The sequence below is a fragment of the Manacus vitellinus genome, unplaced genomic scaffold (genome assembly GCF_001715985.3).
Source record: "Manacus vitellinus isolate BGI_N305 unplaced genomic scaffold, ASM171598v3 scaffold_71_pilon, whole genome shotgun sequence".
Taxonomy (NCBI): domain Eukaryota; kingdom Metazoa; phylum Chordata; class Aves; order Passeriformes; family Pipridae; genus Manacus; species Manacus vitellinus.
Window position 1 is genome coordinate 1489683 of NW_021940761.1, and position 25843 is coordinate 1515525.

Genomic DNA, 25843 nt, shown 5'->3' on the forward strand with positions numbered 1-25843 from the left:
TATATTATATAGCATATAATATATTCATATAATTACATAATGGTAATATAATAATAATAACATCTAATGTAATTTAATAATAAAAGCATATAATAACATTGATATATTTATATCATCAATTCTTCCGTGTGAGGGTGGTGAGGCACCAGAATGGATTTTTAATACATGATATATATTCTATATATTATATTATATATTATATTTATAACATACACTACACATCATGTATTTTATATATCATATCTAATATAGTAATATAATATTAATTAATAATAACTAGAATAGTAATATAATTCTATAATACACTGTACAATGCATTATATAGCATTTAATATGGTAATATAATTTAATAACAAATGTAAAATATTTATACATTATATATCTCATATATAATATATATGCTATACATTATATTACATGTTATATTTATAATATACACTGTATATATATTATATATCGCATATAATATAGTAATGTAATTAATATTAATGAACAGTAATTAACAATACCAACAATATAAATATAATTAATGCATATATCAATGAATAGTAATTAGCAATATCAATATAAATCAATAAGCTATATATTATATAGCATATAATACATGAATATAATGACATAATGACAATATAATGACGATAACAAGAACAACAACCACCCCCCTCTGCTGTGTTTTCCCGTGTTTTTCCTACCTCACACTTGCCCCGCAGCCCCGTCTCCTGGAGCCTGGACCAGATGCTCTGGATCCTCCCCGCGTGCTCCGGGTGGCTGTTGGTGTTTCCACAGGTACACTGGTGCTTCAGCATCAAGGTGTCATACACGAGGCCTGGGACAGAGGGTCCAAAATTGCTCTCAGTAAAAAAAAAAAAACCACCCAAATTTGCCAGATTTATGGGGGGCAAAGAAGCACGGTTTGTACTTCCTATTCAACGCAACAGCTCTAGAGCAAAACTGGGTGTTGGGCTCCAAGCCACAGAGCTCCAAGAAGGGAAAATCCAAGGTGCTGCTCTGAGACAGCACCAAACCCACAACCGTGCCTTCCTCTGGAAACCCTCAATGGCTGTGGCAAAGAAACCAGCACCAACACCTGAGGGTGTGACAGTGACAGCAGGAGGTGACACCCCAAAGCATCACTTCCATGCCAGCAAAGGAACCGCATTTGAGGAGAGGAGGGACTCTCCTACTTGCTGCTAAAATGACTCCAGGGCTTGGGATTGAAAAGCAGAAGGAATAAGTCGTTGGCAGGACCGTGTTTCATAAAACAGTTCGTGCTGAAGTCGCTGCATCTCCGTTATTTGACAACATGCTAATTAAGGCCATTAGCACCCACTTGGGCATCGTTATTCAGCACGAGATGAAGGATTTAGCAGTGTTGGTTCATCTCAGTGCGGGAGTAAGGCAGCTAAATCCCCTCTCATTCCCAAGGATTTATGGCATGACAACTTTGATTCATGCTCCACAGTTGCCTGGGTCCGTTTTTGGAAGGAGAGCTCAGATTCCAAAGCCAATGTTCTGCTGGAGGAAAACAGCAGGTCCTCCCCAGCCACGTCCCAGGGACAAATGACCTGTAATTTTTTTGCTCAAGCAAAAGACACACAGTCAAATGTTCAAATCTACCCTTCCCTTCAGCCAGAAGCTCCAGAAAACAGAATAAAAGGGGTTGGTTTGGGTTTTTTTCCTCAAAGAATAAGGTTTCTTGCAAGAAATATCTGTCTGAAAGTACAGTATGAAGTTGATTCGAGGGCTGGAGTCCCTCTGCTCTGGAGCCAGGCTGGGAGAGCTGGGGGGGTTCACCTGGAGAAGGATCCAGGGAGACCTGAGAGCCCCTTCCAGGGCCTAAAGGGGCTCCAGGAGAGCTGGAGAGGGACTTGGGACAAGGGATGGAGGGACAAGACAAGGGGGAATGGCTTCCCAGTGCCAGAGGACAGGGTTAGATGGGATATTGGGAAGGAACCTTCCCTGTGAGGGTAGTGAGGCACTGGAATGGATTTTTCCAGAGAAGCTGTGGCTGTCCTTCGATCCCTGGAAGTGTTCCAGGTCAGGTTGAAGCAACATGGGCTAGTGGAAGGTGTCCCTGCCCATGGCAGGGAGTAAAAACCAGATGGGCTTTCAGGTCCCTTCCCACCCAAGGTTTTCTATGATTCCTGTGAAATCAAGTCTTGAGAATCCAAAGCCTCTAAAGGCAGGATGCAGGTGTTCCAGGATGTGCTTTGGCTGGTATCCCTCCTCGGAAATCCCAGATGAGCACACCTACACAGGCTTCCCCATTCCCAGTTCAAGCCTGGAGAAACAGCACAATTGGCAAGTGCAGGGAGTTAAAAGGGGTTTGTGAGGAACCCGACCCTGGGAACAGCCCTGGACACGCAGCCCGGAGTTGAGGGCCCTGCTCCTGCACGTTCCCAACACTCCTGCGCATTGCCAGGCTTGGCTCCAGCTGCAATCCCACCTCCTGACTGAGTGTGGGCATGTCCTGCCACTGCAAAAATGCGGCTTCTCCCCCTGAGCAAAGCCTGACACTCTCAGGTATCCAGCCTCAGGGCAGGGGCCTGGCAGCTCCTCGCTTTGCTGGAGGTGAGGGAGGGCAAAGGGAAAAAACAGCCCACAAAACCCAACCCATGTTCAGTTCCAGGGAAAGAACAGAGCCCTGGGGAGTTGGCTGGCTCTGGGTCAGCCAAAGGTCACTTAAGAAAGAAGGGCTTGCTGCAAAGGTTTTTTGAGGTCTCCCATGTTTGATCCACAGCATCAAACATCACAGCCAGCTGCTGGGCCAAGGCAAGTCCTGAATTCACCTGAGGAGAAGCTTCCACCCCAGTCTGAGTTTATTTAAACCAGTGCAAGTTCTTAAACTAAAAGAGATTTTTAGATGGGATATTGGGAAGGAATTCTTCCCTGGGAGGGTGGGGAGGCCCTGGCACAGGTTGCCCAGAAAAGCTGTGGCTGCCCCATCCCTGGAAGTGTCCAAGGCCAGGTTGGATGGGGCTTGGAGTAACCTGGGCTAGTGGAAGGTGTCCCTGCCCATGGCAGGGGGTGAGATGGGATGAGCTTTGAGGTCCCTCCCAACCCAAACCATTCTGGGATTCTATCCCACCACAAACCTGGCCTTTACAGAACCTGGCTGATCAACAGTTTCTCCTTTCCCAAGGGTTCCAGGACAACAGCAGTGTCTCAGGGAAGCTCTTCCATGCTCTAATCACACGTCACTCATCATTCCTCTTTCCTAGAAACCAACCCACTGGAAAGACAGGAGCTGTTCCCAGTTCCTTCCTGTGGTTGGGGACACTCAGCTGAACACACACACACAGAGACACACAAAGGGAATCTTGGCAATTTAAGCTTAAAACACAAAACTCCATTGGTCGTTACAAGTTAAATTAAGTGGTGCTGGAAGCAAGGCTCTGTTCAGACACAAGAACAATAATTTTTAAAGGTCAGCACTAAAGCAAAACCAACTGGTTTTTCTTGGCAGAACAAACATATGATTTGAGGTTCAGATAATTATATTGCTCTGCACAGGAGAGAATAAATGCCTCCATTAGAAAGGAAAAACCCTTTAATGCAGAACATCAGAATAATTTGTGGACCCATTTTTACAGGAGATCAGAGACTGGATAATTGGAGCTATGCAAATTAATGGCCCAACCTGAGGATCCTTATTCAAGTGTGTAGAACAGGGCAAGCACAAGGATTCATTAAAGTCACGGGGCTGCTTGATCTGGAGAGGGCAAGTTCAAGGACTGGCTTTCTGGGAGGAAGGAAAATTAAATGTCATGCTCTGGGACATCAAACTGATTGCTCAGAGGAGTCAGGAAGGGCACAGCTTTCACTTTGATGTGGAGTAATGGACATCATGTTTGAGAGCCGTATTACGGGTTCTTTCCCCTGTACCTTTGAAGTCTCAGGTGTTGTCACTGAGAGAGACAGGAAAATAAAATATCCCAACCCCCCCGAAATTCTAGCTGTCTGGAGTGACTCTGTTCAGACAAAACCTCAGGTTACTGTATTATTTCTATATAATATCCCAAACATGAAGGGGATGAACAATTCCTTTGCCCGTTGGACAGTAATTGATCTCTTAAGAGCCACAGTGGTGTGCAGAGTGATCCTGGTTGGCTTACTTAGGGCCATTAATGAGGTTTGGTTCTTCCAGCCCTCTCCCCACATGATCACACCAATGCCAGCCCTCATTCCTCTGCAATCCAAAGCGCATAAGCCCGTTAGGATCAGTCTCCAAAGCAGCCACTTATCAACCAGATGGATTTTCCTAGGGGAAAAGCAGCCTGATGAGCTTGAGCGCTTTGAAAAATACCCGAGACTTTAATTTCCTGCCTTTCAAAGAGTGGCTCAATCCCAGTGATTAAGCTTTAGCAGCCACTTCCAAACCCACGATCTCCGACACACCGTGCACAACTCCAGGAAAACATGAGGCACTTTCACTCACACACATGCTCAGCAGCTGAGATTCCTTTCCTTTCCTTCTCCCTCCTTCCACACCCCTAGAGTTGGGTTCTTTCTTCCTGCCTCTGTTACAGAATCACAGAATCAGCTAGGTTGGAGACCTCATCGAGTCCAACCTTAAGCAGTGATGGGTAATTAAACCAGTCCTTCACCTTTTATGAGGGACCAAAGTTATAGGACTGGTACAGAGGTCTCACCTTTATGCTTTGCACCTTTATTAGTGCCAGGGAATGCCCAACACTTCCCCCTTGGACAGTGATTTATTGTGTTTTCCCTCCTCCATAAATGCAGAGATGGAAAGCATTGGAAAAATTAAGCCCTTGGAGTTTTAACCTGGATAAATGCCATGAAAAGGGTATTTTACAGGTGAACCACACTAAGCATCCTTCATATCATCACACTGTGCAGTGCTAAATAAAAGCAATGTGATATTCCAGCTTTTTTTAATTGTTTTAAACCCTGCCTCCAAGGAAAAGAAATCCTAACACTGGAACAGCACCTTTTCCAAGCAGCCCCGTCCTCACATTTCCATTCTTCCTGTTCCCTGTGATTTGAAATGAAATTTAGAGGCGCAAATCTGAGCTAAATGTACAGCCTGGGGTAGGAAATGTTGTTGTATGTTCAGAGTCTTGTAGGTGACTGACAAGGCAACTTCACTACGACGGGAGGAGGAGGGAAGGGGTGAATAATCTCTTCAAGCAGGGCCAGGCTTCCTCATTTTTAAAGCTCCAAGGTTTGGGGTTAAGCATGTTAGAAGCTCAAGTTTCATGTGCTCTGACCCTGAGCCAGGGGACCACTCATTGCATCCCTGGCAGAAGCCAAAATCTCTTCATCTGGCCAGAACTGGAAACGCAGTTTTGCTGCAATTCAAAGGTTCAGTATTAACAACAAATTAGAGATTAAAGGGCTGATTTGTCAAAATGAGCCATTTCTTGGGTTTTCACAGGACTGACAGCACACACTTCCCACCTTGCAGCTGAGGAAAAGTCATCCTGAACATTATCTATTACTACACCACCAGGGTCTGAAAATAAACCCGACTCACAGCACCGAGTGATGCAAGAAGTGTGGGTTAAAAACGGAATAAAGGCATGAGGGAAAGGCAAACAAAATCACGAGTCACTCCCATTTGGATGTTCTGGGATCTATTCCCCTCCTTCCCTTTTCCCAAGGCGCTCGGCACGTTGCAAATTGTTCATTCACAAAATACAGCCTGACATTTGGGGAAGAAGGCGGACTCCAAAATATCCCTCATCACCCAAAACAGGGCTTGGAGAGTTGCACAGAAAATTCCCTTTCAGCTGTTGCTAAGGGCACTGAAGAGACAGGAAGGATCGGCGGGGGGGGTTGAAAGTTGGTTGTCAGGATTCAGGGAGAATTAATCTGTTTTTAATCTTGGATCATAAAATTCCAGAGTGGGTTGGAAGGGACCTTTAAGATCATCCAGTTCCACCCCCCCTGCCATGGGCAGGGACACCTTCCACTAGCTCAGGTTGCTCCAACCTGGCCTTGGACACTTCCAGGGATGGGGTAGCCAGAGCTTCTCTGGGCAACCTGTGCCAGGGCCTCACAGGGAACAATTCCTTCCTAACATCCCATTTAACCCTCCTCTCGGTGTAAAGACATTCCCTCTTGTCCTGCCATTCCACGCCCTTGTAAACAAAGCCCAGCCTAAGGCAAACCAGTCCCCCCAGCCCAAGCAGCCCCCCAAAGCCTCACCTGTTGTGAACCTTGGCTTAGTGGGGGGCTCCTGCACGGACATTGGGAAGGTGGCTGAGGCTGGAGAGGACTGTGCCCGGGACAGGGGTCGGTGTCCCCCGAAGGACACGGGCATTCCGGCCGCCTCCAACGATGCCTGGTAGTTCCTCAGCTGGTGGATCCGCTGCTGCTCCAGGAGAAGGGCTTGCTGTGGGGAAGAGAAGCAAGGAGTTGCTGAAAGTGCCTTCTTAAAAGGGTCTTTTAGGGTTTTTAAGGTTTGGAGGCTTGGATTCCTTTCCCTTGCACACAACAAATGAAGATGTGGACGTTTTTAGAGCCAAGCCAGGCAAGAACAGCATGTGGAACCCCATCCCTGGGCCTGGGGCACCTGAGAGGGCACCAGCACAGGCAGTTCCTTCCTCCCCCAGAGTTGGCCTTATCTTCCTCCCCCTGTGCTCCCACCCTGCTGCATTGGGCTGTTTAACAGTGCAGTGCTCCAGATCATGGATTGAATCCAGCTCAACCAGATCCCAGACTGGAGTGGGAGCTTCCAACCAAGCTGGTTCTCTGCACAGCCACACCATCAGCTGGACAGGTTCCTGGGCAGGAGGGAGCTGTTCCAGCCTTCCACACTCACATCCCTTTCTTCTGTTTATTCCCTCTCTCTTTGAGGCAAAGACTATTTTGAAGACTCCTCAGGTGCACTCACGGATTCAGGATTAAGGCTGCCCTTTCAGAGGAATGGGATCACTGTGGTCCATCATTAGCAACACAGAATTACAGAATCCCAGAATGGTTTGGGCTGGAAGGGACCTTAAAGCTCATCCAGTGCCACCCCCTGCCATGGGCAGGGACACCTTCCACCAGTCCAGGTTGCTCCAAGCCCCGTCCAACCTGGCCTTGAACACTTCCAGGGACAGGGTGGCCACAGCTTTCCTGGGCAAATGTAGTCCCTGAGCAACATTCCAGTGACATTCTTGTGGGACATAGATCAGCTTGTACCTTGTGATCAGATTTATCACCTGCAATCCACAGGCCTCCAGTGTTTGCCCTCAAAAGGGAGCCTGGTTGGAGGCTCCAGGATCTCTAATTCTGCAGAAGGAACACCCTCCATTGCACATCATCCCCTGCTCTTTTACCCAGGCTTTCTCTAGTTTGCTTTACAACATAAAACCAAAATAAAATCCTCTGCTAGCAGGATTCCATTTCCACTGAAAGCAGTTCAGAAATGCTAAGATACACTTTGTCTACCCAAAGAAACAACCCCAGAAGAGACTCAGTGGTTGTAAACACAGTGTGTGTTCCACATGATCCAGATTCTCCTCCCTGGGAGACTTGTGAGCTGATTCCAGGGAAGGAATCACCTGATTTTACCTCAGGATTCTCTACACAGCCACGAGCTGGTTCCCCTTAGAGCAGCACAAGGTGACCACCAAGACCCAACCAGTGTCCTACAAGTGCCCAAGTGCCAGGGCGGTGTTTTGGGCGCTCACCTGACGGAAGAGCAGCTCCTGCTCCGCCTGTCTCTGCCCGGGCTCCAGCTCCTGCTGAGGCTCTGCCTCCTCCTCATCGCTCTCGATGGGTTCCTGCTTCACCTGCACCACGTTGGCCAGTCCCGGGGCCTCCTTCTGGCCCGCGGCCCGGTCGCCGTAGGGCTCCTCCAGGAGGGCCTGGTGTTCCCGCAGCTCCTCCTCCGTCTCCTCGGGGTGGCTCTCATGCTGCCGGGCTGGCTCGTTGGGTTTGGATATAATCTGAAAGCACGCGAACCAAGAAATAAACCCTTAACTCGTCTCAGGTAAAGTTCATTCTGTTCTCCAGCCTCCTGAAAAGAGCAATTGTGAATTATGGCCTTTGTCTTACGAAACGAGCGCTCCAGGGAAAGGTCAGGGCAACCTTGGCATTAAGAGCTCTGAAATTTCGTGTCCCAGGTAATGACACCCCCCTTATTTTCCACTTAGTTTTCCCTCTGAAGAAATAAGAGCCCTTGTGCCCACTCCATTCACGTCCACTCATAACAACCATCAAGATGTTTGGCAATTAAATCCTGAAAGAATACAAGAGACACAATCCCCTCTAAGACGGTTTTTGCTGCTTGTTTGTTCAATATTACCTCGAATCACTCCCTGAATTTTATCTGTAAGGCTGGAATAAGGATTCCTTGAGAACTTGCACTGTCACAGAGCTGGTTAAGAGGAAGCTCAGGACACCCAGCTTAGAGTGAACCCCTGGTTCTAACCAGACCTTCCTAACTAGACACAGTAAACTTCTTCAGAAGCAGCTCCTAAACCGAAAGGAACAATTTAATTTTCACTATAATTCACTCAGACTCTTTATAAGTTCATTGGCAAGATAAAATTCACAGTTCTCCACCTCAGACTGCTTATAAGTTTTATTTGGAATAAAAAAAAAAACCAAAATGTGACCTGTTTTTAACTCTGGCAGAGGAAAACCAATCCATTTCCTCTCTCTCAGGTTGCCCCTGTTTCACAGGCTTATAAAGAAAGTGCTGCACTTTGAAAGTTGTCAGGGCAAGGTTTAATGAGGATTAGGTCACTGGGATGGAAGGCAATATTGATTTTAAATCTAATAAAGCTAAATCAAAACCTAGTTATTGAGCACATGCAGGAGGAGCTACTCGCTCTTCGAAGAGCAGCAGCTCAAACCTGAAATTAAGCCCTTTTTCCCCCCCAAATTTAGGAAGAAAGGCTCTGCCATGTAAGTCAAGCAAGGAAGAGGGGCAGGAATGCGTGGAGTTGTGTGTCTGGATCTGGAGTTAGTCAAGAGCTTAAATGCCAAATGAAGTGGACAAACCAAGATGAGTCCTGACAACTCGCAGACGGGAGGGTGGAGCCAGGGGGGCATTGGGCCCTTCTCCCACCTAACAAACGACAGCACAAGAGGAAATGGCCTCAAGCTGTGCCAGGGCACGTTTAGATTGGATATGGGGAAAATTTCTCCATGGAAAGGTTGCTCGGGCACTGGAACAGGCTGCCCAGGGCAGGGGGAGAATGGTTTTCCAAAGGTGTGTGAATGGAGCATGTGGGTGGTGGAGCTGAAAATCTGGAGAGGAGGAAACAGAGCAAAAGGCAGGACCTCAAGCCTGGATTTCAGGAGAGCAGACTTTGCCCTCTTCAGGGATCTGCTTGGAAGCAGATACAGCCCTGGGGATCAGAGGGGTCCAGGAGAGCTGGAAGATTCAAGGATTCTACAAGATCAAGAAAGATCCATCCCAAGTAGTGAGAACTCCAGCCCTTGGGGTTAAGAAAGCCAAAGCCAACCTGGAGCTGCATCTGGCAAAGGACATGAAGGGTATCAGGAAAGAAGAAAGGAAGACCAGGGAAATTCACACGACATGGAAAAGGGCCATGGCACTTAATACCTCTTACCAGGAATCCCAGGACCCTGAGACCAGAGGGAAAGTCTGGAGCAAGGAAGACTTACCCTTGGTGGAGGAACCACCAGGGTCAGGCAACACTTAAAAAAACCTGGATATACTTAAGTCCAAGGGACCCTGATGGGTTGTGCTCCCAGGTGATGGGACAAGAGGCCTTGGGCACAAAACCAAACCCATGGAATTCTTTCTGAACACAAGAAAACGCTTTTTTTTTTCCTGTGAGGGTGGTCAAACACTTGAACTGGTTATTCATAGAGGTTCTGGAGGCTCCATCCTTGGAGACACTCAAAAGGCAATCAAATGTGATCTTGGGAACTGCTGGAGCAGGGACATTGCACTCAATGATGGACTCAGTGATCCAAACCTCTTCAGGATTTTTGGGAGGGCCCCCCCTGCCCTCCCAGTTTCATTCCTTATAATACACAATGAATAAACCATGTTAAGCTAAAGGTTCTTCCATCCATGTCCTTTAAGCTCTCTTAGGCTTGATGAACATAACCCCTTTTAAAGTTAATTAAATCATCATAAACCATCTGCTGCTTGGTGGGGTTTTTTTCTGCTTGGATCGAAGATCTCAAGCTTTGAACTTAATACCTTTTGAACTTCTGAACTGCAGGAGGTAATTGCTGGGAAAAGAACTTACAATGTCACTGTCACATCTAATGGGAACGAGAGGCAGTGTCATCCCTGAGAAGTTTTAAATTATTCCTACTCCTTGAAAATGGACGAATTAAATGAAAACCACAATGAAGGTTGAAAGATCAAGTGGCCCATGCCAAGGACACTTCAAACATTCCCTTTGCTCTCCAAATGCAAAGGGAATCTCTTGCTCTGCCACCGCTTCGAGCTGCTGCAACCCTGTTTTAAAGGACAATTCTGCAGAGAAAACACTTTGTCATGAACATATTCCATAGAAAACATGAGTATCTGCATCCCAGGCCTGTTAAAACTCCCTGAAAATCTTCCATTTGTGAAATTTTGTGCAATCTAAAATTGAAGGTAATAAAAGTGCAAGGGGCTGAATATAAAGGGAGCTTTGAGAATGCTCCTAAATATATCTGAAATAGTGAACACAATGCACCATAAATATCTCCTCCATCCCTTAATTAGCTCTCTGGTTTCCTCTGCAATGAGGTTACTCCTCTTTTTTCATACCCAGTGGCCTCTGGCTGTCACCCACTGCCACCATAAACCCTGTTAAAGACACTGCCTCTCCAACCTTGGGCAGGCAACGAGTTTACTACAGAATAAATGAGATATCTCTGCTCACAAGCATTTTTAAAAGGCTCCATGCAGTTGGTGAGATTTCTTCTCTACACCTTGGAAATACAAAAAACCCAGAAATTTTTAAAAAAGCATAGCAATGTCAAGTCATAAATACAAGGAAAAGCAAAAAATTCTTCCTTTTTTTATGGAATTCTTCATGAGAGGAAAAAAAAGCTGCATTTCTTTGCTGGTAAAATGTCAGCTGGCATTAGGTTTGTCTAATAGATATGAGAAATAGAATCACAGAATTGTTAAGGTTGGGAAAGACCTCCAAGATCATGAAGTCAAATTTTTGACCAAGTACCACCGTGCCCAACGATCCATATTTATTCCTTCTTTGCAGTGGTAAGTTCTTGGGACACTGAAAACTTGGAAGGTGCCGCTGCACACGTTAGAAACATCTAGTTACTCATTCAAGTGTGATGGAGAGTTCCCACCACAAAAAAATCCCAGACTCACAGGATGGTTTGGGTTGGGAGGGACCTCAGAGCTTAACAGATCCAGGCTGGAGGCTGAAAACAACCCCAGACACCTCCGAAGCTGAGGATAAACCAGCCCATTTCCATACTGCTCATCCAGGGCTCTCTGTGGGGAGGAGAAGCTCAGAGATCACACCAAAAACCCATTTCACCTGTCAGATACATCCAAGAGTCAAAGCCTTGTTGGAGAGAGGGGTGTGCTGGAAGGTGGGCTGGCTTCTGCCCACGTCCACATATCTTCTGAACACCTCCAGGGATGGGGACAGGAGTCCCCACTGCCCTGGGCAGCCAGGGACAGGGCCTGACCAACCTTCCAGGGAAGAAATTTTCCCCGAAATCCAACCTAAAACCTCCCCTGGTGCTCCTCTAGGTTTGAGCATTAAACATGCAAAAGGGTGGGAATTATTAGGTCAATTAGAATCACGGAATGCCAGAATGGTTTGGGGGGAAGGACCTTAAAGCTCATCCAGTTCCACCTCCTGCCATGGGCAGGGACACCTTCCACTAGCCCAGGGTGTCCTGCCCAACCTGGCCTTGGACACTTTCAGGGATGAGGCAGCCACAGTTTCTCTGGGATAAACATTTGAGCAAGAAGTAATTCAGTATCTTATCTAGAATATCATTTAATGTCTCAAACTCCAGCTGAAAACTTCAATAATGCTCTTTTCACTCACTCAAGTCTCTCCCATCCCCATTTTTGGGGCGTTCCATGGGGGTTCTGTGTGTGTGAGTTTATCCTGTCCTTAAAGCAAATGTCACCAGCAGGTGACAAGAAGATAAGCAGGGCTGGGACCCACATTTTCCAGACAGGTCCTTGCTCTGAGAAGAGCAGTCACTCAGAGCAGGTCAGCTCCAAGTGGGATGAACCACATTTGCTACACTCAAGTGATCCTCAAGCTGCACCTGACAGGGGCAGACTGGGGACTTTACACCCCACATGGGAAGGGATCCCCTCCAGTCACCCCATGGAGTCTTGTCCCTCCTTCTGTTCCATCCCTCTGCCCCCTCCTTCCCTGTCCTCAGTTCTCCAATCCCAAGTCACTCCTCCAAAGCCTCGGACATCAAGGCTTCACAGCCAGATCCTCATGTTGATTGTTCTTATTAATTTTAAGCAAATCAACATATTTTTCCTTAGTTGCCTTCTGGGAAACAGCAAAACTTCTTTTGGCTGCAAATCTCCTTAAAAACTTCATCTGCTGCAGACACCTAAGGCCAAAATCTCAAAATTTGGAAAAATCACATGGAATTGAGAAGAGCCTTGTATTATTTATGGGAAATCAGTAAATAAATAAATTAATGCTATCAGTTCTGTTAAAAATTAAATAACCTATTATTTTATTTTTAGCTGTGCCCTTAACTCTCCTACACACGAGGGTCTTAAAATATCCCTGCATCTGGGAAAAGTCTTTTTCCATGTCAGCACTTGGATATTATCCCACAGGATAAATTTGCCACACGCACACAGTGTTAGTACTGAAGTGATTTTAACTCATTCCTTCTATAAATCAAACCCAGGGAGCGGCCCCTCTGCCATCAGTTTAATTAAAGCCCCCTCTGCCTGCTTTTGCTACGGATGCCACAGATCCCAGCTCCAACAAAGCTGGAATTCTGAGCTCCTGGGAGGTCCAAGAGAAAGCCTGGATGAGCTCAGAGGTTACGTCACGGCCAAGGCTCGGGAAGGGCCTTGAAAACCCTCAAACCGTGGAGCTGACACTTATTCCTGGACAAAGAATCCCAAGCCAGCGCCCCACATCCGATGACCCCAGGCCTGGCACAGCGTCAGGAGGGGGGTGAGGGGGTTTCTGGGGCAGCAGCAGCTCCCGGTGTGAGGGGCTGAGCCGGGGCCAGGCCTGGCACCCCCAGTCCGTGCTGGCAGCGCTCCAGAAGGACAGGATTGACGTCAGTGCCTTGTGTAATCGTCCTGCCCCGGCTCCAGCCCATAAACAACGGGCTGGGGGGGCTTTGGGGGCTTCTTTCATGTTGGAATCCAGCTCTTGGTAGCTGTGTTTTCTCACAGGGCTGGAACGGTGAAAATATTTGGAGAAAGCCTCTCCATAAATGAAAGCGCAGCGAGCCCACGGGCTTGTCCTCCCGAGCCTCAAACCTGCTACTGGAATTGCTGGTTTCCTAAGGAAAGCCACCACTGGGACTTCTTGAGAGGACTGTTTAGAAAGCCTTAAACCAGAAAAAAATCACAGAATGGTTTGGGTTGGGAAGGAACTCCAAGTTCCAACTCCCTGCCATGGGCAGGGGCACCTTCCACAAAACCAGGTTGCTCCAACCTGGCCTTGGACACTTCCAGGGATGAGAGTCAGAATGAAATATCCCACTGATGATGATCCATTTCTCAAGTCCCCAACAGCCCTTTTACATCGGAAGGAACACCCTGTGCCTCTGAAATCCTGGGAGAGTCCCTCTGCCGGGTAAAACAGCACAGCTCCATCCCCACTGCTTGTGATCAGACCCCTCATGTGTAATAGGTGAGTTTTATCTTCCTACAGCCTAAAACTCTGCTTTTTTAAACATTTACTCAATGCAATCATCTCAAAGCAGTTTTTTTTCTGCTTCCTCATAATACTGGGATACCCAGAGAGGTGATTTTGGCTACAAAGCCAAAACTGTGCAGGGATGAAGAAGATCTGCAATGTTCACCTGAGGGTCTCCAGGTGATTTACAGAAAGCCAGGTGATAAACAAAGTGTTTGCTTTCCTCAAAGGAATTGCTGAATCACATCTAATTCATCTTCCAACAACCTCTGCAGGACGCACAGCCACGCTGTCCTCACTTCCAGGAGAAGAAATGGATGGGACACTGTAATGCTTTACCCAGGGCTGGAGTTAAGGAGAATATGGACTGGAGATGGGAACAGCTCTGCTCCTTCCGAAGGCAATTCCAGAAAAATCATGGAATGGTTTGGGTTGGAAGGGACCTTCAAGAGCACCTCATCCCACCCCCTGCCATGGGCAGGGACACCTTCCACCAGCCCAGGTTGTTCCAAGCCCTGTCCAACCTGGTCTTGGACACTTCCAGGGATGGGGCAGCCACAGCTTCTCTGGGCAACCTGAGCCAGGGCCTCCCCACCCTGACAGCCAACAATTCCTTCCCAATATCCCATCTAACCCTGCCCTCTGGCAGCTGGAAGCCATTCCCCCTTGTCCTGTCCCTCCATCCCTTGTCCCCAGTCCCTCTCCAGCTCTCCTGGAGCCCCTTTAGGCCCTGGAAGGGGCTCTCAGCTCTCCCTGGACCCTTCTCTTCTCCGGGTGAGCACCCCATAGTCTCTCAGCCTTTCAGTAAATCTGAATAACTTCACTCACAAATATTTCCCGGTGTTGTGGTGCCTCCCAGAGCTCCCAGGACGAAAGCAGGAGGCAGAACCGCGCCAGACCCCGAAACAGACCCCGAAACAGCACGGGGAAAAAATGGGGGGAAAAGCCATCGAAAGCATCCTTCCTACCTTGTTGATGTGCAGCTGCTGCTGCTGGAATTGCTGTTTGTGTTTCTCCAAGAACTGCTGGTGCTGCTGCTGGATCACCAACTGCTGCAGGGCCTGGGCGTTCTGGGGCAGGGGCGCGGACTGGGTGCGCCCCAGCGGGCGGTGCTGCCGCAGCTTGTGGATGGAAGGGGAGACCCGCTCGCCTCCAACCAGGGGCTGTGCGTGGAGGGGCAGTCCTGAAAGATACCAGTCTGAAGATAATATGGAGGAAAAAACAGCAGAGGAGAAACAAAAGGAAGAAGGAAAGGAAGGGAGAAAACGGCTGTTGAGTAACGATGTATCACGTTAAACCTCCGCCACCACTTACGGCCGGAGCGGCCTCGAAAGGGAGCAGGTAATTAATGAATTCATTAACGCTGTGGGGAGAAAGGCTTTGCTTGACTGGGGTTCTTTGCTTGGTTACCCAGAGACCCCATGGAAACACCTCATTTCCTAAAATCAGCAATATCTTACAGACCATTCCAGAGTTTGAAGTTTAAATCCCGCAGCCTGGTTTAGGCAGTAATCCCAGGTCCAAGCCAAGCTGGCATCCCACAGCATCTAGCGGTTATCTCTGGTGATGGATGATGATCAAGGAAGGCATGGCTGCCCTTGGCTAGGCTCTAGTCCACACCAGAGAAATGAGCAGGGATGAAAACTTCCATGTGATAACCCCCTGACCAGGTCTGTGCTGGGAAAAGGAGCATTTTGGGAATATAGGAGCTGTCAGGCTTCGTTATTTCCATAGGAAGAAAGGTCAAGATGACAAATAGCTAGGATTGTTTCCACCACTGTCCTGTGCATACATGTCAGTAACTACAGGAAAACCAAAGGTTATTTTGGGATAACTGGAGTTACTCATCTACCCTTGGCAATTTGGGTGTCATTGATGACCCCTCTGTGAAATATCCATCCAAGCTCTGGGAAGGGCACGTCTTCAGGAATTATCTTGTCTTCTTAGCTGTTCTTGGGCTGAGCTCTCTGAAAACACACCTTCCTATTCTTCTTAGACAGCTGGGACACAAGATCCACCCAGCAGGGAGCCCAGCCCAAGGGTGGAGGAGCTCAGGATACACCTTTACTCCTGCTTGTTACACCTTGGGATAGAACGGCATCACTGGGAACTTGGGAACTGCTGCCTCCCCAACGGGGGTAAGGTTGCTCCCACTTTTGGGAAAGAATCCCTCTGCTTCCTTCAGGCTCTGGGTTAGAAGAGAAGCTGCCCAGGAGTCTGCAGCCAGCTCAGTGCCCTGGACTAGAAACACCCTGGCATTCCTGCCCCAGGATGTGACCTTCTCCCACCGATTCACAAAAGTGCCCTACGTGAAAGGATCTGACTCATGTAAAAGCCTCTTTCCCTGGAGGAAGATTTAAGGAGTTTCTCCCACTCTTTGCTCTTCTGAAAAGATTCCTGTGTATTTGATTTTATAAATGCATGTCTCTACAAATGTCTGTGTGTACACACACACAAATCTGGGTATGGATACACGGATCACTGGGAAAGGTGGGCTCCTTTTCCCTCAGAGCACAGCTCCTCCTCCCAAAAGTTCCAGTTAGACAGCAGAGTTTGCACAGGATATTCTGGAATACCACCTTCCTCCAAGGGAATGACCAAGGTCCCCGGGAATGCTTTCCAAGGAGACTCCTTGTTCATAGAATCCTGGAGTGGTTTGGGATGGGAGGGACCTTAAAGCTCATCTTGTTCCACCACAAGCAGGGACACCTTCCACTAGACCAGGTTTCTCCAAGCCCTGTCCAACCTGGCCTTGGATTCTGCAGCTGACAGGAGTCTTCCTCCAGAGCTGAAGGCCATCAGCAGAATCCTAATAACCCCCCCTTTGCTTCCAAGGAATTTGCAAGTCCTAAGTGCAGCTTGGCAGCCAGTCCCCTCAGGGCTTTGGGGAGCACGTGGGAGCTCTCTGTCTTCCAGCTGCTGCCTCTGGAACGTGTGTTCCTGCTGGCTGCTCTGCTGTGGGGGGACTCTTTCTCCCCAGTGTGGGTTTGGAACACGTTGTGCTCGCTCGGAAAACACCGCGGGCTAGAAGGAACATGCTTGGAAGCAAACACTGCCAATGGAGGGAAGTAAATACTGAAGCTTCCCAAATGTACATGATCCCAAGCTTATCACAACCCCACTTATAGTCCTGGGATCTGGATGCAAAGCGAGCTTCCATGATCTACGCTTCCCAACAACTTCCATTGGAAATAGAAGGGAAGGAATCCAAATTAACATGGCAGTAATGTTGGCAGAGCATACTTTGTCCCACTGTCCCACTGTGTAAACCAGGAGTGCATCCTACTAGGAATTACTGCTTGGAATCGATCCTATGTATAGGAACACGCCTTCCCACAGGTACCTCATCCTGAAAATCTGACCCTGGGAGTGACTCACAGCAATTAAATCCCAAAAATGGGACATACCCAAACAAATACAATCTGCTGGAAGGCAGCTGGTTGTGCCATGGATTTGCTATTTATATTAATGATGAGAAGGAAGGATTTTAACCTGGAATTTGTGCCCTTCCCACACGGAACAGGAACCATCCGTGGAAAACAGGGATCCTAAGGCACAACTTGCCCCCGCTTTAATCTGCAGTGTTAGAACTCTTAGCTAGAGAGTTCTCAGTTTCTACTTTTTGTGGAATAGTACCATTTATTTTCACCTCACCAAAATGACAAGGCAGTTCCCCCCTCCCTCGGGAAGAAGTGGGAAACTTCGGATTTGGGAAAAGTCCCTGCTATCCAAACAAATCAGCAAACACATCCCAAAGGTTCTGTGCTCCACCTGCAGAGATGATGCAGTATCTGGAGGCTGCCTTTCCAAACCCCCCCCAGGTTCCTGGAGGTTCCCTCTGTTTTCCAGCCGTGTCCGAGCGCTCTCACCTGTGACTAGGGGAGTTTGTGCAGTTGGCTGTTCCAGTAAGACCATGTGTTGCAGGAGAGGGTTATGTGCAGTTCCCCCATCCCTTTCCAACGTTGTAGTGCTCAAGTAGGGAGTGAGGTGAGTTCCAGGGAAGAGGGAGATCCGCTGCTGCAGGGTTGGGATAGCCAGTCTCTCCGCGTCCTGCTGGGCTGATCCCGCCTGCAAGGAAAAGGCCCCGCGGGCGGCAGGGAGGGAGTTAAGGGAGGAATCCGTGCCAGGGCCATTCCAGAGGCTCATCCCAACCCCACTTACGCTGGAAGGGCCGGTGGCAGGCAGGCCGAGCGTGATGTTGGGCAGGGAAGGAGAGGTGTAGAGCGGGAGCTGCGTCACGGAGCCCTCGCGGTTCACGAGCCTGTGGGCCAGGCTGGGCTGGGAACAAAACAGCAACATGGGCCTGGTCAGAGACCCTGGGAAGGACCCTCCAGGATCACCAATCCACCTCCTGGCCCTGCACAGACATCCCAACAATCCCACCCTGTCCCTGAGGGCGTTGTCCAAACGCTCCCTGAGCTCTGGACACTGCCCTGGGGAGCCTGGTCAGTGCCAACCACCCTCTGGGGGAAGAACCTTTTCCCAATATCCATCCCAAACTCACAGCTTCAGCTGTTCCCTTGGTACTTGCCCTTCTCAAGCTCTTTTTGAAGCTAAAGCAGATTATCTTAAAAAGAAAATTGCTGTTGTTCTCTTGAGCAAATAACAGACAATTTCTGTTATTAACTGGTGTGCGTAAATCAGGCTTCAAAACCTCACCCAAAAGCCTTAAGGTTGCACTTATGCAGCTATTTCCTGATTTTCAGGCTGAAACACAAGATTTCCTGAGTTATCTTCTGGGCACTTAAAGCAAGAACACTTTAGTAAAAAGACCTTTAATTTCCAAATACGCACTAGAAAACCCATTATGAAAATGACAATAAACTGCCCGATTTTCCTGTTAAGAAACAACTGTTCTGAGATCACCCTGAATTCTCTGCAGGTGATTTTTCAACTTAAATAGAATTTAGACTTCAATAAGACTTGCTATAGAATTTCTACTGTTAAAACACAGGTGCTGTTGTGAAAAAGGCAATTTTTGATTAACTTGATGTTCTACTATGGGACAATCTTTACCTAAGCTGTGGCTGCCCCATCCCTGGAAGTGTCCAAGGCCAGGTTGGACGGGACTTGGAGTAACCTGGGACAGTGGAAGGTGTCCCTGCTCACGGCAGGGGTGGAACAGATGATCTCTAAGGTCCCTTCCAACCCAACCCTACCCACAGCTGTGTGTCCTTGCACAGGCAGCACAAACTCAGGTTTGGAGGTGTCCTGATAAAGCTGTCGGTGGGTCCACTCAAACTGTGATAAATCCAGGAGGCTCTCAAAGATTATTCTATAGCAAATGTTTGGTTTTCAGTATCAGCCCTTTCAATATGTGCTTTATTTCCTCCCCCCCCCCAACAGTTTGCTACAGCAGTTTTTTAATCACAGAATCATTTAGGTCGGAAAAGACCTCTAAGATCAAGTCCATGACTCACTCTGCAAAGTCTCCCTGACTTACAGGACTCTGAATTTCAGTCTAAAATGTACCTCAGTTACATTTTAGTTACCCCTCTCGTGGAATCCCAGGATGGGTTGGGTTGGAAGGGACCTTAGAGATCATCCAGTGCCACCCCCTGCCATGGGCAGGGACACCTTCCACTAGCCCAGGTTGCTCCAAGCCCTGTCCAACCTGGCCTGGGACACTTCCAGGGATGGGGCAGCCACAGCGTCTCTGGGCAACCTGTGTCAGTTTTTTAACAGCCTCATTATAAAAAACGTCTTTTTTATCTCCGATCTAAACTTGACCTTCCACGTGGCTGTTTGTACCCACACACTTCTCCTTCCAAGTGATTCTGAGCACTACCAGCAATTTGGCTTTAATTTAAATCACACACTGTTAGTGTTCCACATGGAAAATAAGACAGTTATTGTAAGCAGAGGAATGAAATGTTTTCCTGAGATGGCAAATGAAACAAAACTACATCCATTTTCTCTTTGAGCAATCAATACTCTGGAGTTGTGCCTCAAACTATCCCCCGGGGGTTTGGGATGAAAACAGCAGGGAGAAGAACACAGCAGCTTGATGCTCTCAGCACATGGTATTTGGCAGCATTATCAGCACTTCAAACACCCAGATCCCATCTCTGGGCTGCACAAACAGGCTGCAATTGCACACAACAATTTCTGCAGGGACAATTTTCAGCTGTAGTCAAGTCCTTTTTACAGTCTTGTACCAACTGCAAAGGCAACGAATCTCAGAGAGGGAAAAACCTTTAAATCAGCATTTAAAAATAGAGAGTGTCTATTTGAAAGGAGGCAGAGCTCTAGTCATTCCCCACTGAAGGCAAGCACTGAAACCTAAATAATGAACCTGGACACCACCTTCCAACACATCTGAACTGGTTCAAAGGGGGACATCATAAACTAAGAAGCAACAAGATCCATTTCTCATGGAATGTAAAACACAAAGCCGAGAATGAAACACCAAGTTGGCAACATTATCTTTTCAGAAAGACTGAAATATTTCTAGATCTGTGTAAATATTTAATGGTGAGGGATCCTGGTCAACTGACCTTAAAGGGATCTCCAGCACTTGGGCTCTCAGCTCGTACAACTTCTACTGAGGAAGATTGTAAAGATTTTAAACCCCACTTATTTTTTTCCCAAATGAAGCAATACAGGCCAATGGATCAGCTGGGATCACACAACATGGAACGCTGGCACAAAGAGCAGTTATTTTTCTTTGGGAAAGGCAAAGTCTTTGGCAGGACAGGGACTGTTTTCCAAATCATCTGTGCTGCTCATGCCTCAGCCTAACATCCAAAATTACTGCCTTACAAGCAGTTGATGGGAAGTTTTCCTTATTATCTGTGTCCAGTTGATGAGGAATTGGTGGTCTGGTCCCAGATGATTAGCTCCAATTATTTAGCTGAAAAATTAAATGGATAAGGAGAGTGCTACGGGCTCACATTCCCCTGCAGGAGCTCATGGAATGGTTTGGCTTGGAAGGGACTGTCCAGTTCCAATCCTCTGCCACAGGCAGGGATTTAGGGGAAGCTTCCTGCTCTGCTCATGCCACAAAAAACTGTCAAATCCACCAGTTTTTCCAGCAGCAATAATTGGGGATTTCCAGTTGGCTAAGGATACACAATACTGACAACTCCTGGAGCAGCAAAATCAATAACTCCGTGCTCATCTTCCTGGGGCAAGAGAAGCCTCCACCTTCCACCACCTTAATCTTTACAATAATTATTTAAGTCTAGAAGGTCTCCTATGGACTTGGAATATGTGCTGGATAATTTGGCAGGGGAGAGGCTGCAGGAGAAATATATTCCCCATCTTAAATACTGTTACACTACATTAGAAATAAAAATAAAGTGAAAATCTGTCCAAGACTAGAAAGCAATAAGGGCTGACATTTACACCATGAGAAGCCCTTTTCAATTCTAAGGGAATGCTTGTGGAGAACAAGCCCAAGCCTGTTCTGAGAGCCCTGATGTTAAGACAGAGTCTATATTCACGGGGAAAACAGCTAATGGGAAGCTGGATAAAAAGAAATGCACCAGTAACATCAGACAACCACACTGGTTTTCTACTTGCAAGGGAACGGTGGGAGCCAGTTACCGTGGCCCACACCCTGGGAAAAGCTGGGCTCCAGAATCCCTGGAAACAGGAGTTGCCGGGCTGAATCCAAGCCCAGCCGACCCAGTCCAACCTGCCCTGGACATCCACAGCAGATGCCTCGAGTGATGGTGAAAGTTTATGGGATTATAAACTGGCACATGGTAACAGTCACCAAGTGCTCAAAGCCCCAGCTGGTTAAATCCCTTTACTCCAGCTCTGCTTTGGTCACACTTCGACTGACCTACTGCACACAATAAATTCACCCCACACACAAGAATAAATTCCCCAAACACTAAAATACTTGCATTTGACCTTGCTAAACCACTTTATTTTTACTCTCTCCTCACTGCAAAACCACTACAAGTCACCACAAGCTGCTCGTGAGCTGCTTCGAACCAGATTTCCTGAACAGATAACGTGGCCTGTCAGCCCAGACTGAGGGTAATTCCCAAGGGCCGCTCCGAGTCACAAGCTGGGCTTTTCCTTTTGTGTGGTTCCTCAGCCTAAACTCCTCCAACCCTGCCAAACCTGGCCAGCAGCCCAAGTGGGCAGAAGCAGAGGGGGAAGGGCTCTGTACCTCTGCCGGGATACTCGTGACCGATCCCGCAATCCCGTTCTCGGTGCTGATGTTGTTGGAGCTGTTGTTTGGAGAGCTGGGACCAGATCCAGGAGCACTGTTGCATGCAGAGTCTGAAAAACACATCCAAAAGCAACTCTGAACATTCCAAACAATCGCTGGGATGGTATTTAGTCAGATAACAACCCCTCAAGCTCTGTTGTGGAGGAAAGCAACCCTCCTCCTCCTCCTCCCCATCTTCCCCCCAAATATTCCCAAGGCTCTTAAAATACCAACAAACACTTCCAAATGGTTTGTCCAAGGACCTACTTACCATATTTATGTCTTCTCTCCATGGGGATTTCTCTCATAGTGTATTAATAACTTTAAATATGATTGAAAGATAATAAAAGGCATGGAAGGCTTTGGATTTGGTCTGCTTCATTTTTCTAGAAGTGCTTCTCTCCCCCTCTTTCCCCTCTCACCCTGAGGACACCTCAGACTTCCCTCAGAAGGTCTCTCACCTGGTGCATGGCACAGCCACCAGTGTTTCTCCTTTTACTTGGGAAGTTTAATAACATTAAACCTTTTTCTTCTGAACTTTCCTCCTCCCCAAGCACAGGATTTGCCCTGGGGCAGGAGAACCTCCCAGTAGTGGTTCAGGCTGCAGCAGGTTCCTCATTGCTCCAGGATGGCCCAGGAGAAATAAAACCTAATTATTACAAGGGCCTGGAGTGCCAGGACACAGGGAATGGCTTCCCACTGCCAGAAGGTGGGGTTAGATGGGATATTGGGAAGGAATTGTTCCCTGGGAGGGTGGGGAGGCCCTGGCACAGGTTGCCCAGAGAAGCTGTGGCTGCCCCTGGATCCCTGGAAGTGTCCAAGGCCAGGTTGGACGGGGCTTGGAGCAACCTGGGCTAGTGCAAGATATCCCACCAGAATCCCCTGTATTCTTCAGGGATTAAACATCATTTTTATTCCCTGAAGTGGGACTTCTTAAAAAAGTTATTTTCCATTTAAAAATCCCCTTTTCCCATGAAAACTCCAGAGTGGCTTCTTGAATCAGCTCTATATCAGTGAGAAAGGGGAGCTCCCACTGCCATTTCTGAAGGCGTTACTGGGAGAAATGGTCACCCAGCAGAGGCTGCTCTATCCTAAAATCCATGTGCCATACAGCAATAAATGAGTGACAGAAATTTGATTTCCAGCTCTGAAAGCCTGCCAGAGCTCAAGGAGTGTTTGGACAATGCTCTCAGGGACAGGGTGGGATTGTTGTGGATGGTTCCGTGCAGAAGGACTGGACCATCCCAGGATGGTCCATTGGATGATCCTTGTGGGGCCCTTCCAACTCTGGATATTCCATGATTCTTAGCTCTTGAAATCACCTCCTCCCTCTGCAAGCAGAGAGGCTCTGACACAGAGAAGTGCCCAGGGTGTCCCAAACCCACCATGTTCTCCAAAGGGAGCTAATTTTGAGTTCCTTTGAACGGTGATCATGTGCCTTTGAGTGAGACAAGTCTGGGAAAGCTGTCACTTGGTGGTACTTACCCAGAGACATCCCTAGATGGTGCTAAGAATTAACTTTATGGGAAATATCTGTGCTATCATCTCCTTTGCTCTGAGCCCTCCTTACAAACTCCACTCCCAGAAGAACATGATTTTTCAACAGGAAACTGTCAGATACAAGTCAAAACCTATAAAAGCACTGGATGAAGAACCTTTTCCTGATATCCAGCCTAAACCTCTCCTGACATGGAATGACAGGAGCTGAGTCCTGTCCCTGCCACAGGGAGCAGAGATGGTCAAGGAGATCCTCAGTCTCCTCCAACTGAACAACCCAAGTTCCCTCAGCTTGGTTTCACCAAGGCACACGAGAGATCCCCTGCCAGACTCAGGAGCCCCTTTTGGGAAGGGCCATCCTTGGGCAGGGGGTGCCACGCTGCCTTACCCGCCGTACCTGTGACGTCCAGCGGGCGCTTCTTCAGCGCCGTCACCACCGGCCCGTCCTTCCTGCGCAGGAGGGGGCTGCTCCTCCTCTCTGCCACCTTCTGCTTTAGCCTGGATCTCAGCTTCAGGTTGGGTTCGGAGGCTGGGCAGGAAAAGGGAAAAAGGAAACAGTGTTTTGGTTACAATTATTTCAGCAGTTTTTTACTCAACTTGCAGTTGAGTTGAGTTGAGTTGAGTTGAGTTGAGTTGAGTTGACCTGGCTGCAGTGGGTTGCAATTGAGCATTTGCAGGAGGTTCAATTGAATCAGTCATCCCATAACATATTTTTGGAACACACACCTTTTAATACAACAAACGGGTCCCAGCCTATTTGACATCTGAATTCACTGACAAGGAAAGGTAATGGCATTTGAATTCGAAATACAATAAATGTCCTGCAAAGCCTTCTCTGAGTCTTCACAGACTTACAGACTGCTGAGAACTCACTGGGGTTAGTGCAGAGGGCATCATTCCCATCTCCCAGTTTCCCAACTCTGCCCAACTTGCTCCCAGCCCAGCAATAAACCCAACTTATCCAAGGAATCAACAGAGGAACGGGTGAGACACCGGAGATGCTGCTGTTGTTGGTCAGCGCAGAGCACCCCCGTGGGCTGAGGTGTATCTGTGGTGTGCTGCTGGAATGGGCAGCTCCACGCCCTCGGAGGCATCCAAGCCCAGGGTGAGGGAGGGACACCAGGAGAAGAGGAAAGAAAACACCAAACTGGAACCCCATGACCAAACCAGGGGAGTGTTTCCTGCTGGTTCCACCCCCTGAAGCAACTCAGCTTGGAGTCACGTGAGCCTCAAGGAACGTCTACTCAAGGAAAAGGGCCTCAGAGTGTGGCCAAGGAAAGCCAGCACCAGGGAGGAGAAGGTTTGTTTATTTGGGGAGCAACTTGGTTACATCATCACAGCCCCAAAGTTAAGCCAGATCTAAAAACACATCAAACGCTCGGAAGGTTCTGGACTGCATTTCCTGTGCCCACAGTCTGACTTGCTTTGTGGACACCACACTTTCCAGAGGCTCTTCCAAACCTCTGCTGTGCCCCAATCCTAAGATTCCATCTCTTCCAGAGCTCCTGGGAAGTCCTAAAGGCTCTGGGTTGAGGACAGCTGGAAACAGCCAACATACTTCTCAGCTCTTTATAAAGGTGATGCAGCATCAAGTCAAGATGATTTTCTCTGGAAACCTTCTCATCTGTTCTAGTCTTGAGTGATATCTCTGCTGAGGCTTCAGGGTTCCTGACAGTTCTGAGAAGTGGGAACTGGCCCCATCTTTTCCCTTCCCCAACCTCTCAACACAATCCCTTTGAACCAGCAAATCCTGCACTCACACCATTAACAACCAACACACTCCAGGGCCAATAATCTCCATTTCTTTAGAAGAATTAAAACAGGGCTTACAAACTGATTTGAATTAACTAAGCCCAGCTACAGCTCTATTTCCCTCCAGTTGGCTTTGACCACCAGGTCACCTCGAAGATCAAGTCTGACAATGTTAATTGCAGGGCTCAAAAAATCAGAAGGCTGATGAATTCAAGATCAAATGTTTCAAGTTAAGCCATCAAAACAGTTCTTTGATGGAATTTTTAGGGGGGGGGGAAGAAAGAGCTTGTCATGAATGTTTTGGACAGAAAAACACCAGCAAGAGATAAAGGGAGCACTAAAAAGAGTGTCAGGCTCCTGGAGCTGATGCTTCAAATGCAGAATGAAGTGCATTAGCAAGGGGGGAATCATCTGAGAGGGCATTTGCATATTAAATGGCTGCATGCAAATTGGAAGAGTGGACCAGTTCAAATACAAGCAGAGGCTCTAAAACAGCTCCTCCTTAAAGCGCTCTCCAAACCAGAAGTTGACTTGGTAACTTAAAAGTAGTCTTTGGGTACAGAGCTCACCCCACATCCTTTAACTCATAGCTTTAATCTGTCCCAAAGACTGAGCATTAACAACTGCCAGGATGGTCTGATCGAGGTTG

At 47.8% G+C, this 25843-nt stretch overlaps 1 protein-coding gene across 1 annotated transcript in view; it reads right to left on the reverse strand.

The window, feature by feature from the left end:
* Positions 1 to 25843, reverse strand: part of HDAC4 (histone deacetylase 4) — a 176043-nt gene that overhangs the window by 42014 nt on the left and 108186 nt on the right. Inside the window, exons 7-14 of the mRNA XM_029964418.1 lie at positions 23840 to 23971; positions 21904 to 22016; positions 17940 to 18056; positions 17648 to 17846; positions 14747 to 14961; positions 7647 to 7904; positions 6175 to 6361; positions 693 to 826 (exon numbers count right to left, since the gene is read on the reverse strand). Coding sequence (XP_029820278.1) covers positions 693 to 826; positions 6175 to 6361; positions 7647 to 7904; positions 14747 to 14961; positions 17648 to 17846; positions 17940 to 18056; positions 21904 to 22016; positions 23840 to 23971 — 1355 coding nt within the window. The remainder of the gene's footprint in view (positions 1 to 692; positions 827 to 6174; positions 6362 to 7646; positions 7905 to 14746; positions 14962 to 17647; positions 17847 to 17939; positions 18057 to 21903; positions 22017 to 23839; positions 23972 to 25843) is intronic.